Below are 16,011 nucleotides of genomic sequence, written 5' to 3'. Positions count from 1 at the left end.
AAAGAGTCCTTCAATTGGACTCTATTCAAATAGGACCCGCCTCCTAGTGATGCAGCAGATGCTCTCATGCTGAGCGTCTCAGAGTTGATTCTGGAGACGGGGGGGGGGGGGGGGGGGGGGGGTGAGGAGCAGGGGGGGGGAGGGCAGCTCGCTCTAGCACCCCGGCGGGCAGCTTTTGGACATTGGGGATCGAACCTGGTATCTTGTGAAAGGGAGTTGAACGCCTTTATCATTACGTTATCATTGCCCCATATCCACATATCAAAAGAGTATTTCAAAAAGTGTGATTAAAATAATTACTATAATTTGTTCATACAAATTATATTGGTAACATTTGTTATTGGTTTGTAATGTTTGTTGATGTTTTTTTCGGCAGATATCTCGGCATATGTGTCAAAGAAGACAAGTTGTACCCCATCTTAGAGGTGAGTGCTAGCCACCTAGCTCCTGCACATGGTTAGCTCAACGGTCGTGTGTTGGCGTGCTTGCTGTATTCTGAATGACATAGATACAAGATTCACACAGATACATACACAGATACACACAGATACACACAGATACACACAGATACACACAGATACAAATGTAATCCCTGACCAGGAGTCGTTCAATGGGTGCATTTACTTTTGGGTGTCAATGAAGTACTTTAATATTACCTTGTCTAATCCTGTCAATATGACCAGAATCATGTCATAAATGAATCATTACACATTTATATACAATGTCTATAAATGTATATTAATGATATATTTTTTGGTGATGAATGCATCCATCTTGGAAGTGTGATAAATCTACATTGAATTTAAATAAATTATAATCGGTTACACTTAAATTTGATTATTTCCTGTCAATATTATAATATTACTGAAATATCTCCTCTCTCCCATGAGTGATTTCCATACGTTTTTAAACACAAGCCTAAAAGCCTTCGAGGTTCCCTAAACAATCGCGGATCATTTTCACCACGGTTCAGTCAGAGCAGAACGTCTCTAGCTTCGTCTCACAGCCACAACAACACTTAGCATATAAGGGACGCCGAGCTGTGATTCATGCGCGCTGGAAATAGACTCGCGGCCCCGCGATAACTGGGAGCGCCAGAGAGACGTCTTTGATAGCAAATGATCATCAGTTTACATCAATGTCACGATAGGATGATTAAACCTGGGAGCGTAGGCCTACAACCCGTGGGTACACATGACACACCCGGGCTGTGGGTGAGTCATCCAGATGGAATACTAAACCTTTTTGACCCACTTTGGGGTGGGTATAATAATTAATAATAACATTGTTGTAAAAAGGCAAGCTATAAAATGCTCATTCAAAAAACGGTATTAATTATAATGATTAATGAAACAATTACAATCCTATGCAAATTCCATTAATACTACCACTAGTACTAATAATTAGATAGGAAAAGCAAGATGGGCTGTCGAGTTATTATTAATGATGAAGACCCGTCCCACCGTAGCTACATTACTGCTTAATCAAATCAGAGGAGCCAATTCATCTAGAACACCGTTGGTGGGTCGCAACCCAATAGCGGGTCGCAGCCTTGTTCTGAATGGGTCGCAGAGTGTGTAATAAAAAAAAAAAAAATCTTTTTACTTCTACTTCTTCTATTTTGTTGCATTGCTAGAGTAATGAGCTTTGATTTCTGCAGAGATGAAAATATTTGTTGCTGATAAAAGGCCATGATGACATTATGTATGTGTGTGTTTACTAGCCCACTTTCGAGAAATAAATATGCTTTGTATGAAATGTATAAAAGTGGGTCTCGACCTAACGACCATGGGGAGATGTGGGTCCCGAGGCCGGACCCGTCGAGGACCACTGGTCTGGATGGTTCTGACGCCGGTTCCTGGTTCGCTCTGAGAGACTCCGTTGTCCCCGCTCTGTCCAGTACGTGAACGGGGGCAATCTGGAGGAGCTGCTGGCCAGCCAGGAGGTCCCGCTGTGCTGGAGGGAGAAGGTGGAGCTGGCCTGTGACATCAGCCGAGGCATGATCTACCTGCACTACAAGAACATCTACCACCGGGACCTCAACTCCAAGGTGAGCCGCGGCCACCGGAGCTGACCCGGGACGGGCCCACACGGGGATGGCATCGGAAGAAGAACTCTATCTCTTATAGGACCTTGCAAAAGCAGCTTACAATCTGGAAAGCTGCTGTAATATATAAGTTATGTATTACATATATATAAAACTTTGTCTAACTCGTGCAGGCAGGCATAAAACATGCTTGTTAGTGAACAGTATGGTGTAGTGATGAATGCATGAGTATCAGGTGGGCTGGTTCTGAAGTGTGACCAGCGGGGTTGATGAATGCATGAGTAAAGTGTGTGAAGGATTGTGTGTGAATGAGTGACCAGTAGTGATGAATGCAGGAGTAAAGTGTGTGTTAAGGAGTGTGTATGTTTGATTGAGTGAACAATGGGCTTTAACTTGGCTTCTATACTTAGAGACTGAAAACAATTCAAGCAGACAAACCACATTGTAGTAACTACAACAAACTCGAACCTGACATGTCGTACGATTCCCTATTCGCTCTCCGTTTAAACTCAAATGTTTTAGATGATATGACGAGAGAGGACCCGTTTAAGAATGGGTCCGCTACCACGCTAACCTGATTGGACAACATTAAGGTGACAACTGTACTTCTCGATCCAGGAACATGAAAAAAGTCCCCCCCTTTGTCCGCACATACTTTGAGTGTTCTCAAAGTATGTGTCGTAGCAACGCCATTTGTGTGTGTGTGTGTGTGTGTGTGTGTGTGTGTGTGTGTGTGTGCGTGTGGTCTTCTTTAATTTGGGTTGCCAGGTTCTGCAGAACAAAAGTTAACGAGGTTAATGCAGTGGGAGACGCCAACACAGCCCGCCTGTTGTCATGCTAATATAAACCGTGCACGCGGGCGTGTGCACGTGTATGTATGAGCGAGCCTGCCCTTGTGTGTGTGTGTGTGCTGTTGTCATGCCAAGTTTCTATAAACATTTCCCCCCTCCCCTTCACACACACACACACACACACACACATACACACACACACACATATACACACACACACACACACACACACACACACACACACACACACACACACACACACACACACACACACACACACACACACACACACACACACACACACACACACACACACACACACACACACACACACACACACAAACACATTGTCTTTAACCTTAAACTTTTCAGCCAGTCCTTTCCTTCAGAATGAGTTTGGGTGGTGCGTCTGGAGTTGTGACATCACCCTCAGTCAGAAGGTCAATTAGATTAGAAAGAGACCGCAGCTCTGCAGAGATGAATGCACTTTAGTTAATTACCTCTCACGGTTCGCTCTTCCTTCAGCTACTGCCAGGACCAGCTGTTCCAGTAACAGTAGAAGAACTCTCTCTATCGAGACCTCTCCCCCCATCTCTCTTTCTCTGTCCCCTTTGTCCTGCCGTCTCCCCCTCCCATCTCTCTCTTTCTCCCCTTTTCGCTCTCCCTCCATCTGTCTCTCTTTCTCTGTCTCCCTCTAACTCTCTCATTCTCCCCCTTTTTCTCTCCCTCCGTCTCTCTGTATGTCTGTCTGTGTGTTTGTCTGTCCCCCCTCTCTCTCTCAGGCACTGTCTTTGTATATCAGGTTATTCCCGATGAACAGTTGCCTTGCTTGGAGAGAGAGGAAGGGAGAGGAAGAAAAAGGAGGAGGATGCAAGAGAGGGAGGAACAAAATTTAGTGGCTAGTAGGAGTGAGAGTCACCTTGCCCTGGGGGGGGGGGGGGGGGGGGGAGAGAGAGAGAGAGAGAGAGAGAGAGAGGAGAGAGAGAGAGAGAGAGAGAGAGAGAGAGAGAGAGAGAGAGAGAGAGAGAGAGAGAGAGAGAGAGAGAGAGAGAGGAGAGAGAGAGAGAGAGAGAGAGAGAGAGAGAGAGAGAGAGAGAGAGAGAGAGAGAGAGAGAGAGAGAGAGAGAGAGAGAGAGACTCGTGTGTCTGTAAAGAACACACACTCTCCTCTCTTCCGTATAAACCTCCCTGTCTTTGCTCTCCTGTCTGGGGTTGGCCGTGGGCTCACCTGCTGACAGGTCGATACGCTGTCGCTACGCAACAGTGCCCCCCCGCTGCCCGTCACCGGGGCCGGGGTCAGGCCCCCCAGGGTCAGCGCCCCCCCAGGGTCAGCCCCCCCAGCGTGGGGCCACAGCGATGCCCCCTGACGCAGGGCTCTGTTGCGTGTCCGTGATGGAGCTCTGGTCAAGGACTGAATTATTCAGCGTGAGGAGGGAGCGGTGACGCCAGCCTCCATTGAGCCAGCGTCCGTACGTCTGTCCCCTCTGTCACTAGGGGCCCAGCAGCTGAATAGACCTGCATGAGTGGGGGGGGGGGGGGGGGGGGTCCATAAATACTAATGAAAAGGTTTGAAAGAAAGCTATCATTAGATTGTTAACAGAATAAAGGGATTGATGCAACAGTATGAGTTGCTTTTGTGAACTTTCCATCAACCTGTAGGATGTTAGCACTATGCTGCCACCTGCTGGTGACAGGACTGTAACTACAGTTGTCTTTACTTGTTTACCATCCAAAGCTCCTGCACTCACAATATTTCTGGTGGACACACTGGGAATCAAACCCCTAAACCTGTTAATGCCTCGCTTTATAATTGAGCTAGACAGGGAATCAAACTCACAACCTTGGCAGTGTTAATGCCTTGCTCTTCCAGGAGATCTAGACAGGGAATACAACCCCTAACACTGGCTGTGTTAATGCTTTGCCTTATAGTGGAGCTCGACAGGGAATCTAACCCATAATCCTGGCAGTGTTAACGTCTCGCTTCATACTAGAGCCTGACAGGGAATCAAACCCCTAACGTTGTCAGTGCTGATGCCTCGATCTATAGTTGACTAGACACGACCACATACACACAAGTGAGTCTGACAACAATCTTAAATGTGAAGCTGCTGAAGCCTGCTCAGGCTCTGCTACTGTCCATCCACGCTCTAACGCAGCGTCCCCCCCCCCCCCCCCCCCCCCCCCCAGAACTGCCTGATCCGGGTGGGCCCGCGGGGAAGGGAGGCCCTGGTCACGGACTTCGGGCTGGCCCGCGAGGTGGTGGAGCTGCCGGTGAAGGACCCTGACAGGAAGCTGTCCCTGGTGGGCTCCGCCTTCTGGATGGCCCCCGAGATGCTGCGCGGGGAACCCTACGACCGCAAGGTAGGCCCGAGAACGGGGATCCTAACCGGGACACTTGTTTCCTCTTCATTATCAGGGTTGTGAAATGGAATTCGTGTTAACGCGTTCCCATGTAGACTCCTGACTGTAGAGGCTGGCGTTCCCAGGTAGAGGCTAGCGTTCCCAGGTTTACTCCTGACTTTAGAGGCTGGCGTTCCCAGGTAGAGGCTAGCGTTCCCAGGTTTACTCCTGACTGTAAAGGCTGGCGTTCCCAGGTAGAGGCTAGCGTTCCCAGGTAGAGGCTAGTGTTCCCAGGTAGAGGCTAGTGTTCCCAGGTTTACTCCTGACTTTAGAGGCTAGCGTTCCCAGGTAGAGGCTAGCGTTCCCAGGTTTACTCCTGACCTGGAGAGCGTGTCACTGTGTTCCTGCAGGTGGATGTGTTCTCCTTCGGCATCGTTCTGTGTGAAATCCTGGCCAGGATCCCCGCCGATCCAGAAGTACTTCCCAGAACACAGGTGGGGATAAGAATACACATAGGAGGATTTGTGTTGAAGTCCAACTTTCCAAAAATTCACCCATCAATTTCTTGAATCTTTATTGTTCATATCTCGAAATTAATAATTTGCCTTAAGCACAACGCACACAAACAGACAGTACGAGGCAAAAGCAATAGAGCATGGATATCTCATCGGTGGGATGTGTTATCTGTGTGCAGGACTACGGTCTGGACCTGGAGGCCTTCGGGAAGCTGGTGAGCGGCTGTCCCCAGCGAGTCCTGGAGTTAGCCTCGAGCTGCTGTCTGGTGAGAACAACACAACACAACACAACGCAACACAACACAACACAACACAACACAACACAACACAACAACCACAGCTGCTGCTGAGTCAGGCTCCTCTCTCTGGGGAGGCCGTGGGTTTGCTCTGCAGTTCCCCCCGGCAGAATGAATACTCGGAATCACGGTAGTTGGAATGGCAATTCAACGAGATGTATAGAGTTGTTCCGATACCGATACCGGCATCGGAAATTCCTCCGATATCAGGCATCGGCGATTACGCGAGTTTATGCACCGATCCTACACTAACTCATGACCAGCTCATTCACCACACAGGCAAAGAGCATCACAGACAAGTGCGGTGTTATGCTGCGTTCGTTAACGGTCGGAGGTGGGAAGTCGGAATGGGAAACGCGTCATCTCCAACCTACATGCCTTCGAGTTACCAAGTCGGAAAAACACGGATTGCATAGACGCATCTATGATTCTATTTGCACCAGGGGGTGTGCGTAATACTTTGAGTTGTCATGGTTTCCCCGAGATTCTAGAAGGTTGCCCCACCCAGCTTATATGGCCGCTAGGTGATGAGGGTACGACACCTGGTGGTGAAATAGGGCTCCTTTAAATCCACTTCTCCTCTGGTCTTCCAGTTGGAGTCCTACAGAAGACCGGCCTTCACAGAGCTTCTGGACGAGCTAGGAGAGATCGCCGAGAACCTAGACCCGCCCCCCGGGTCGGAGCTGACCACTAGCTGAGCGGCGCGCTCTTTGACGGCTCAACCCTCCAATCACGTCAAGCCAAGGCATGAGAACCTCCCTCTCATCCTGCTACCAGACGTTCTTCACACGGAACAGGACTGAACCGGACCGAACCGGACCAAACTCGAATAAACTCTATCCCAGTCTCTTGCTGAGTCGACGGACCCCCGGTTTGGGATACAAATGTTTAAAAACTGTTTTGGGAAAGCACAAGGCTTCCTCTAACCTGTCATGACACTTTGTTTGACCAACTCACACTTTTTTGCGTGACAGATGTGTAATTTAAATATTTACCGTTCTACTTGGTAGTATAGTTTGGTTTCAGTTCGTATGTTATGTTATTTTGTGCATGACTTATTTTAAACTAACGAATATTTGTTACGAGTATTTTGTTATTTTTTTCAGTCTCTCCTTCCTTGAAGAACAGCTGAACAAATTTATTCGGATCTTCTCTGCATTCTTTCTGTCGGCTTCTGACTCTTTTGTTTTGATGAATTTGTTGAAAGCAAAGACTCTGCGGCAGATTGCTTCTAGGAGTAGGAAAAGTTCACAGCTTTCGAAAGGTGTACAGATCACAGCCCTTCTCACGGCACCATCGAGAAGGACCTCACACACCAGACACAGGAAAAGGTTCCTGTGGTGGGTGAGGGCCCATGTGATGGACAAGTGAAGACCCATGTGGATCTTGTCCTGTTCAGAGGACCAGGATTGGTTTTGTTTTAATGGCGTCACTAAGATTGTACAGATATTGAACGTGCCTAAATCGGTCGGATTCTTCCTCTGCCATTTTTGTCTTTGCAACCTGATATATTTTTCGAGTGACAGGAAATGTTTAATTCATACAGTATATCACTAACAAATCGCTACAGTAATCCAAAATTACACATTTATTTACTAGTTTACTTTCCTCTATTTGTATGAACTAGCATAATCACTTTTGCTGGCAGCTACAAGACAAAGGGAACTCTTTTTTTCTATGGGTTACCCCTCAAAGTTATTTTCTTAAGCCTGTTCGGCAGTTGAATGTGGCCCAGTTTCTAGGAATCCAAGGATTAATATCCGATAGTAAAAAACAGAAAATGTACAGTTTCTTATTTGACCAATGTCAACATGAAGATAATCCACAGAAACATTCTCAGAGTTATCGTTCAGTCTTTTTTTATGAATTAGATTCGAAATTCCAGAAAAGATTGTGTTTTGGTGTGGACAAACATAGTTTAATAATAATTTTGGATATATGGATGAAACAACTGTTTAAATATAATCTATATTTTGTTGTGGACGAACTTGAATATGTTTAATCAGAGTCAGTATTTTGAGAACAGAACTATTATATTAAATCTGAATGACTGTTTTGCTTTGGACAGACCTTGATATGTTGAATCAGATTCAGTATTTTTTTGGGAAAGAGCTTGATACGTTTAATCAGATTTGAGGACAGTACTAGGAATATTTAATAAGAATCCAAATTGGGTTAGCCCTATTTGGAGGACAGAAATAGCTATGTTTATTCAGATTAAGTACTTGATGTGGAGGGACCGATAAATGTTAATTCAGATGATATATTTTGAGGCATATTATGTTTATTCAGATTCGGTACTTGATGCGGACAGATGTGGTGGGTTATTGGGATGCTCTTAAATATGCTAATCCAGCGTTTGAAGTTTATGAACATTTGTGTATTTTTCTAGCCCTAAACTAAAAAATGTCTATATCATAACATCCTTAATTTTACACCTAAACTTAACCTTGATGCATTACTCGTATATGTATATAGCTAGGTATTTATTTACTTATTTTATTTGACCAAACCATCGTTATGCCCCAGAGCTACTGACTGCACTGGCCTAATATGTCCACTAGGTGGGACTGTTCAGTCAATCTCCATCGGCATCAGTTTGCACTGTGGACTCACCAATGCAAGTGACGTGAAAGTTCCTAAATACCGACAGTGTGCTGTCTGCGTTTTACATCCAAGAAGCAAGTGAAAGTCAAAGTCAAAGTCAGAAATGGGTAAAAAAAAATGCAACTTTATTCTTTATCTTTTATCAGCTTCATATAAGATCAAAAATACGTTCTTTTGAAAAGATGTTATTCTTTGATCAAAAGGTAGGCAGTTGATGCGTGTGTCCCATTCACCTTCATCCATCCACCCCCACCCCCCCCCCATCACTAGATCATCTACCCCACCCTCCCCTTCACCAGATCATCACCCCCACCCTCCCCATCACCAGATCATCCACCCCCACCCTCCCCATCACCAGATCATCTACCCCACCCTCCCCATCACCAGATGATCCACCCCCACCCTCCCCATCACCAGATCATCCACCCCCACCCTCCCCATCACCAGATCATCTACCCCCACCCTCCCCATCACCAGATCATCACCCCCACCCTCCCCATCACCAGATCATCTACCCCCACCCTCCCCATCACTAGATCAACCAACCCCACCCTCCCCATCACCAGATCATCTACCCCACCCTCCCCATCACCAGATCATCTACCCCACCCTCCCCATCACTAGATCATCCACCCCCACCCATCCAACCCCACCCTTGCCATCACCAGATCATCCACCCCCCATCACCAGATCATCCACCCCCGCCCTCCTCCTCCTCCGTCACCTCCGACGGGGGTCCCCGGTCATGGGCAGGACGCTGCGGTGGTGGGGGGGCAGTGGGCCCAGTGGGTGGAGCTGGTGGTGCCGGGGGCGGGGGCTCTCCACCTCCCCGATCTGCCGCAGGTGGAAGAGCAGCGTGAGCTTGCGGGTCATGGCGCGCAGGGCCAGGAAGGAGCAGGCGATCTGGGCCAGCAGGAGGAGCAGGAGGACGCCGTGCACCGCCCGCTCCAGGGGCAGGATCAGGATGGCGGCGTCCGTCAGGAAGAAGAGCAGCACGGGCAGCTGGAAGGAGACGGACAGCAGCCAGAACGCAGCCAGCTCTGGTACCTGGGGGGGAGGGGGGGGGGAAGAGAGGGGGAGAACAAGAGGGAGAGAGAGAGAGGGAGAGGGTGAGAACAAGAGGGGGAGAGAGGGAGGGTGAGAACAAGAGGGAGAGAGAGAGAGGGAGGGTGAGAACAAGAGGGGGAGAGAGAGCGAGAGAGAGAGGGATTGAGGGGAGTGAGAGAGAGGGGGGCAGAAAGAGAGAGGGGGAGAACAAGAGGGGGAGGGAGAGAGAGAAAGAGGGTGAGAACAAGAGGGGGAAAGAGAGAGGGATTGAGAGGAGTGAAAGAGAGGGGGGGAGAAAGAGGGGGGAGGGAGAGACATAAAGGCAAGAAAGGAAGGAAGTGAGTGAAGGAGAGAGGGGGTAGGGAGAGTGAGAACATGTTAAAGTGTGTGTGTTGTGAAGATGAAAATGAGTCACCAGCTCAATTGTTCATATCAATATTCACAGCCTGTCACCAATGGGGGAGACACACACACAAACACACACACACACACACACACACACACACACACACACACACACACACACACACACACACACACACACACACACACACACACACACACACACACACACACACACACACACACAATTAACATGTTATTTCCCATAGACATTCGAGCGAGGGAGCCGGAGCCTTGGAGGCGGGACTTATCCTTCAGAGGTGTGTAGACCCTGGAGGACCTGAGGGAGAGCAGCCTGGAGGTACCTGCTCCGTGAGGTTCCCCACCCAGCCCAGGTAGAGCCGGGCCGCCTCGATGGCGGTCAGCAGGATCACCCCGGTGACCAGCAGGGCCTGGTAGTACCCTGGGAGCAGGCAGAGCTGCACACGCACACGCACGCGCACACGCACACACGCACAGATACACGCGCGCACACATACACACACACACACACACACACACACACACACACACACACACACACACACACACACACACACACACACACACACACACACACACACACACACACACACACACAGAAAATTGAACGTAGACATAAGGACGATGAATAACTTTTAGGTCTTATAGTGGATTGTATCGGACACAACTAGACATGGGTTTTATAGAAGCAGTGCACAGCGATGTAAGTACAAGTAACAACCCATTCACTAACTCATAACTCACTCTCTGACTGACTAACTAAAGTACTAACTAGAGTACTAACCAGGTTACCAGCTAACCTTGAGGTGGAGCATGGCCACAGCGGACGCCCACCAGCAGGGGAAGTAGAACATGTTGAAGTAGAGCAGCATCTGGAGCGGCAGGTGGGACACCAGCTCGTGGACCGCTGGAGACACAAGAGGCCATTACCGTTACTGTCTCTCTTCATTATCCAGTGGTCTGACTGTATCTCTTCAGTTACCGCACAGTCTGACTGTATCTCTTCCATTACAACACAGTCTGACTGTATCTCTTCATTACCTAGTGGTCTGACTGTGTCTCTTCCACATTACCACACAGTCTTACTGTATCTCTTCCATTAGCACACAGTCTTACTGTATCTCTTCCATTACCAAGCTGTCTGACTGTATCTCTTCCATTATCAAGACGTCTGACTGTATGTCTTCGATTATCAAGCTGTCTGACTGTCTCTCTTCCATTATCAATCTGTTTGACTGTATCTCTCCCATTACCATGCCAGCTGACTATATTTCTTCCATTACAAATGTGTCTGACTGTCTCTCTTCCGTTACAAAGCTGTCTGACTATCTCTTCCATTATCAAGACGTCTGACTGTAGGCCTATGTCTTCGATTATCAAGCTGTCTGACTGTCTCTCTTCCATTACAAAGCTGTCTGACTGTATCTCTTCGATTACACATCTCACGGTCTAGTAGACCTAGGCCTGATTGGCATTTAATCGAACAACTAATTATAGGGAAATAGTCTGTGATCCCGTTTTTGTATGGCATTGGTTATGATAATAATAATAATAATTTCCATTATTATTATCAAGTAGTAGTAGTATTGTTATTAGCCCCTCTGTGCAGAGACCATCCCGATCTCGCCTGTTCAAATTCTGTTAGTTGCAAAGCGCAAACCGTGGATCTCAGGAAGGTCCCACGGGTCAGGTAGGCTACACGGCACGAACGGTGCGAACCTGATCGGTCGTCCTGCTCCTGGGCCACGTCGCTGTCCGTCGTGCGGTTGTTTGCGAACACGGCGCTCCCGACGTAGGACAGCCCGGCGCGCAGCGTCTGCGGCCCGGGGGAGAAGAACACCGGCATGACGGTGACGACCGGACGGTACCGACCCGGAGAAGGGTGCTGTGTTAGGGAGCCATGTGTCACTCCCTCGATATCCGCCCGCCTTCTGATAATCCTCGTTGATGTCACACAGACCCAGACACACACACAAACATGCACATGCATAGATTCACACGCACGCACACACACACACACACACACACACACACACACACACACACACACACACACACACACACACACACACACACACACACACACACACACACACACACACACACACACACACACACACACACACACACACACACGCACACAGTGATAATCAGATTATCTGACAGGAGGCCGGCTGCAGATTAACCTCAAGCACTATAGTTACTAGTTTAGTTCATTGAAGTGTTTGCCTATATTGAAAATTGTATTGGGGCGTTGTTATCATCCCTTGGACAATCTAACTTTGTTGATCGATACACAAATAGGTCATATTTAGTTAATGCAATGGGCCTACTTATTAAATTACTCTTTAACCATTGTTAAGGGTTTAGAGTTTCGTATTGGCCAGTCGATATTTACGCCACTGTTCATACACGCACGCACACGCACGCCCGCACAACTACACTCCAAACGCATATATATACACGCACTCACACAAACCCCCTTTTGTGTTTTCCTATTGTTTTACATACAACTTTGACCACCTGCCATGGCAATGTAAAATAAAGTTATCTAAAAATGGTATATAAACAGATTGAAACATATAATTCGATGTATTATTAGAATAAGAGTCGGAATTGCTTTTATTACATGTTTACACAAAGTAAACTATTTGGTTTAGAAAGTGTAATACATTCGAGATCCAGCAGAAAGCTAAAGTGATAATACAATAAAATGAGAACATAAAATAGATACATAAAGTAAAACAAAGGCAAGGAATTGCATTGTCGCAAGTGCAGTCTTTAAGATTTAGCAGACAGCTAAAGCAAACATGAACAAATGCAAAACTTTTTTTTTTGCATTTTTACGTTTCGAATAACGATAGGCATCGTAATAAAAGATAAATCGTAAATCGGTGTAGAAATGTAAAACATTTTAAAAAAGCACAAACATTTAACAGTAGGGATTTTAAAAGACACATTGGCCGAGGTAACAGATATTAAAATTTGCATATTAAAATACACTTTGAATAACGTATTTTCAAATGACATTATTGAAATGCATAATGAATTGTCAATTGCATAATGTAATGACTTGAATTGCAAATTGCAAATTTCATTTCCATTTGAATTGTGCCACATTCATGCTTCCATAACTTCATATACTAGGTATAGTGCAAATACTTGAGATACGTCGTATCTCAAGTTCCCAATTAATACATAGAGATAAAGATTGAAACAAACATAAATCGTTTAAGCAATTTAAAGCAATTCCTAATTTAAAGCAATTCCTACATCTAGTTTTTGAAGATTTAAAAGAAAATCTTCAATCTTGTTCCAATTGCACAAAAAAACACAACGGTTTACAAGTCCTCCAGATTCACTTCGAGTCCAGAGTCGTTCCTGATAAACCAGAAGGAAGTTTTAAAATGTTGACAACTTTCTGTCAGACACATCCGCTCATTCCCACAATACATGTACCTAGTGTAGTATAAATTAAGCCCTAAGAGAGTGTGTGTGTGTGTGTGTGTGTGTGTGTGTGTGTGTGTGTGTGTGTGTGTGTGTGTGTGTGTGTGTGTGTGTGTGTGTGTGTGTGTGTGTGTGTGTGTGTGTGTGATAAGAGTTGGGCTTTTACAAATTATTTAAGGTGCTTTAAAGTCCCCCCGAAGTCTGATAAAACTAAACATTGACTCACTCTTTCGGTTCGAGAAGAGGTTTCTGACATTCATCTGCCATTCCAGCTTCAGGAGAACCTGGAACAGAGTAAAAATAAGTCTTGGATATAAGTGTCAGCAAACATCTCCTAAATGTAAATGTAAAGAAGTTGAGAGTTCAATCACTCAAATGAAGGCGTGCCATTGCTTTCATCAATTGGTTTCTCCCAGATTACTAGAACAATCTATGAAAAGGTGACAGTAGTTTATACATTAGTATATATATATATAAGTATCTGTAGCGATATTAATTACAATGATGTAGCCTATTATAGACAGTCCAGGTCATGATACAAATTAAGAGATGCAATTCATAAAATACGTAAAACTGATACTCGATCTCAACTCAAAGCATACTATTCAAAGAAGTGACAAGAATTAATTTGTGATGAGTGAATTGATCTGTACACCTAAGGATATGTAAACAAAAATGTGAGAGGTTTTAATTGATTTCCCTGTCATGGCAACTCAAATGCAGTAGGTGGAAGAGTTGGTACATAGTCAGACATGGTTAATCATAATGATAATAGCAGTGGCACTTAATGTATGCATTATTAAGCAATTCAGAGTTGATGATATGATTCCTTGGAAATGTCCAGAAGCAAAACTTACGAAGAACTGAGGAGCCACTCCCAGTGCGGGTATGTGTTTGCGTTGGTGTCTAAAGGAGCTGGGATCCTCTCTGGGTGAGTCCAGTCACCACAGAAGTTAGAACGTATCCAGTCACCATTGACAGGTGAAGTTAGAACGTGACCCGTCAGTCACAATGGGGGTGAAGGGCTTGTGGTCCCTGCTGGAGGGAAACAGCCAGATCTACCAGGACATCAAATTCAGTAACAGCGAGCTGGTGGTGGATGGCTGTAACCTGGCCTACCACCTCTACAACATGGCCAACCTGGACCAGAACCACGGCGGGGAGTACCTGGCCTTCCAGGCGGTGGTCCAGGCTTTTTTCAAGACTCTGGACAACTGTAGAATCAAAGCATACGTTGTGATTGACGGAGGCTTGGGCACCAGCGACGTCCAACTCAAAACCAGGATGAGCCGTCTAAGCGCCCTTCTCCAGAATATCCCTGCCGCTCTGACTGGCGAGAAAAAGGGCATCTATCCCCCCTCTGTAATGTCAGTTTTTGAGCAGACGCTGAACGACCTGAGGGTGCCGCAGGTCAAGTGCTTCGGAGAGGCAGACGGCCGGCTGGCTGCCCTGGCCAGAGAGGTTTCCTGCCCGGTGCTGTCCGAAGACACCGACTTCTACATTTATGACCTTCCAGAAGGGGTTTTGCCCCTGGCTCCCTTCTGGAAATCAGTTAAAGACAGTCCGGCCAGCAGTGAAATCCACTGCAAGCTATACACCACGACCAAGTTCTGCACCGTGTTCAATATCGACCCCCAGTTGCTGCCCATCTTTGCCTCGCTGGTCAAGGTAGACCACGTCAAACTCAGAGATGTTAAGTAGGCCCGATTCCTTCCAGCGGGAAGTCCTAAAATGAAGTTCAGTACCGCTTACTTGGAAGGCCTCCTGAGTTGGCTTTAAGATAAGATAAGTCCTTTATTCATCCCTTTTTAGGGGGAAATTCTTTCTCTGCTTTTGACCCATCCGGGTAGCTGGTGAACACATACACACACAGAGGTCCACACACGTGGGGTACACAAATACAGGTGCACACACAGGTACACACATGCAGTTACACACATGGGGGCACACCGGCACTACCGGAGCAGTGGGCTGCCGCGGTGCAGCGCCCGGGGATTTCAGGTGCCTTGCTCAAGGGCACCTCATCCGCGGAGGTTCGGGATTCGAACTGGCCACCTTCCGGTTACCAGTCCAACTCCTTCACCAGTATGCCACGGATGCCCACATCAGGCGGAGGTGAAGAATATGCTGAGGGAGTCCATGCTGGAGTACGAGCTCCCCAGCTCACCAGCTCCTCTCTTGATTGGCTTCTTGAGTAAGGGCACCGTTCCGCAGCTGCCTGCTAAGTTGAGCTCCGTCCCTGAGTGGGTCCGTGCGTCCCTGGCCATGGGAGGCCTGGGAGCTAACATACTTCAATATGACATACTTCTGCACAGGAGGAAGATTTTGCGGATCCAGGTGGAGCGCTGCGACCTGCAGAGCTCCAACCTCATCTCACGGCCCATCCGGCAGGTGTTGTACGGGCTGCGGCTGGGCCAGGGGGGGGGGGGCGGAGGAAGACGAGGTGGACCGGGACGGTCTGGATGCCGTTAATGTCGAGGTGAAACCGAAGGTCGAACATCAGAAGCTGATGCTGGACTCTCTGCCCCAGGTAGGCC

The 16,011-nt window shown here is 47.2% G+C and overlaps 2 protein-coding genes across 2 annotated transcripts in view; one reads left to right on the top strand and one right to left on the bottom strand.

Annotated features, from left to right (window-relative positions):
* Nucleotides 1-8,042, top strand: part of zgc:162952 (PKc_LIMK_like_unk domain-containing protein) — a 23,404-nt gene extending 15,362 nt beyond the window's left edge. Inside the window, exons 5-10 of the mRNA XM_056602552.1 lie at nt 377-425; nt 1,901-2,050; nt 5,026-5,199; nt 5,589-5,672; nt 5,873-5,959; nt 6,583-8,042. Coding sequence (XP_056458527.1) covers nt 377-425; nt 1,901-2,050; nt 5,026-5,199; nt 5,589-5,672; nt 5,873-5,959; nt 6,583-6,687 — 649 coding nt within the window. The 3' untranslated portion in view covers nt 6,688-8,042. The remainder of the gene's footprint in view (nt 1-376; nt 426-1,900; nt 2,051-5,025; nt 5,200-5,588; nt 5,673-5,872; nt 5,960-6,582) is intronic.
* A 1,274-nt stretch (nt 8,043-9,316) lies between these two features.
* On the bottom strand, nt 9,317-11,873 carry zgc:112294 (transmembrane protein 17A). The gene is made up of 4 exons (XM_056602848.1): nt 11,747-11,873; nt 10,828-10,934; nt 10,351-10,464; nt 9,317-9,643 (listed from the first exon to the last, which is right to left on the bottom strand). Exons 1-4 carry the CDS (start codon nt 11,871-11,873, stop codon nt 9,317-9,319), a joined length of 675 nt encoding a protein of 224 aa, XP_056458823.1.
* Between the last annotated feature and the right edge of the window lie 4,138 nt (nt 11,874-16,011).

This window comes from Gadus chalcogrammus, chromosome 11 (genome assembly GCF_026213295.1).
Source record: "Gadus chalcogrammus isolate NIFS_2021 chromosome 11, NIFS_Gcha_1.0, whole genome shotgun sequence".
Lineage (NCBI taxonomy): Eukaryota > Metazoa > Chordata > Actinopteri > Gadiformes > Gadidae > Gadus > Gadus chalcogrammus.
The sequence above is the reverse complement of the archived record's forward strand: the minus strand, read 5'-3'. Positions and strand labels throughout refer to the sequence as shown.

Excerpts from the sequence above, each read along its gene's own strand:
- zgc:112294 (XM_056602848.1), bottom strand. The coding sequence starts at position 11,873 with ATGCCGGTGTTCTTCTCCCCCGGGCCGCAGACGCTGCGCGCCGGGCTG. Across the intron at positions 10,935-11,746 it reads GGAGCAGGACGACCGATCAG|CGGTCCACGAGCTGGTGTCC; the intron begins GTTCGCACCGTT and ends TTGTGTCTCCAG. Across the intron at positions 9,644-10,350 it reads TGGGGAACCTCACGGAGCAG|GTACCAGAGCTGGCTGCGTT; the intron begins GTACCTCCAGGC and ends CCTCCCCCCCAG.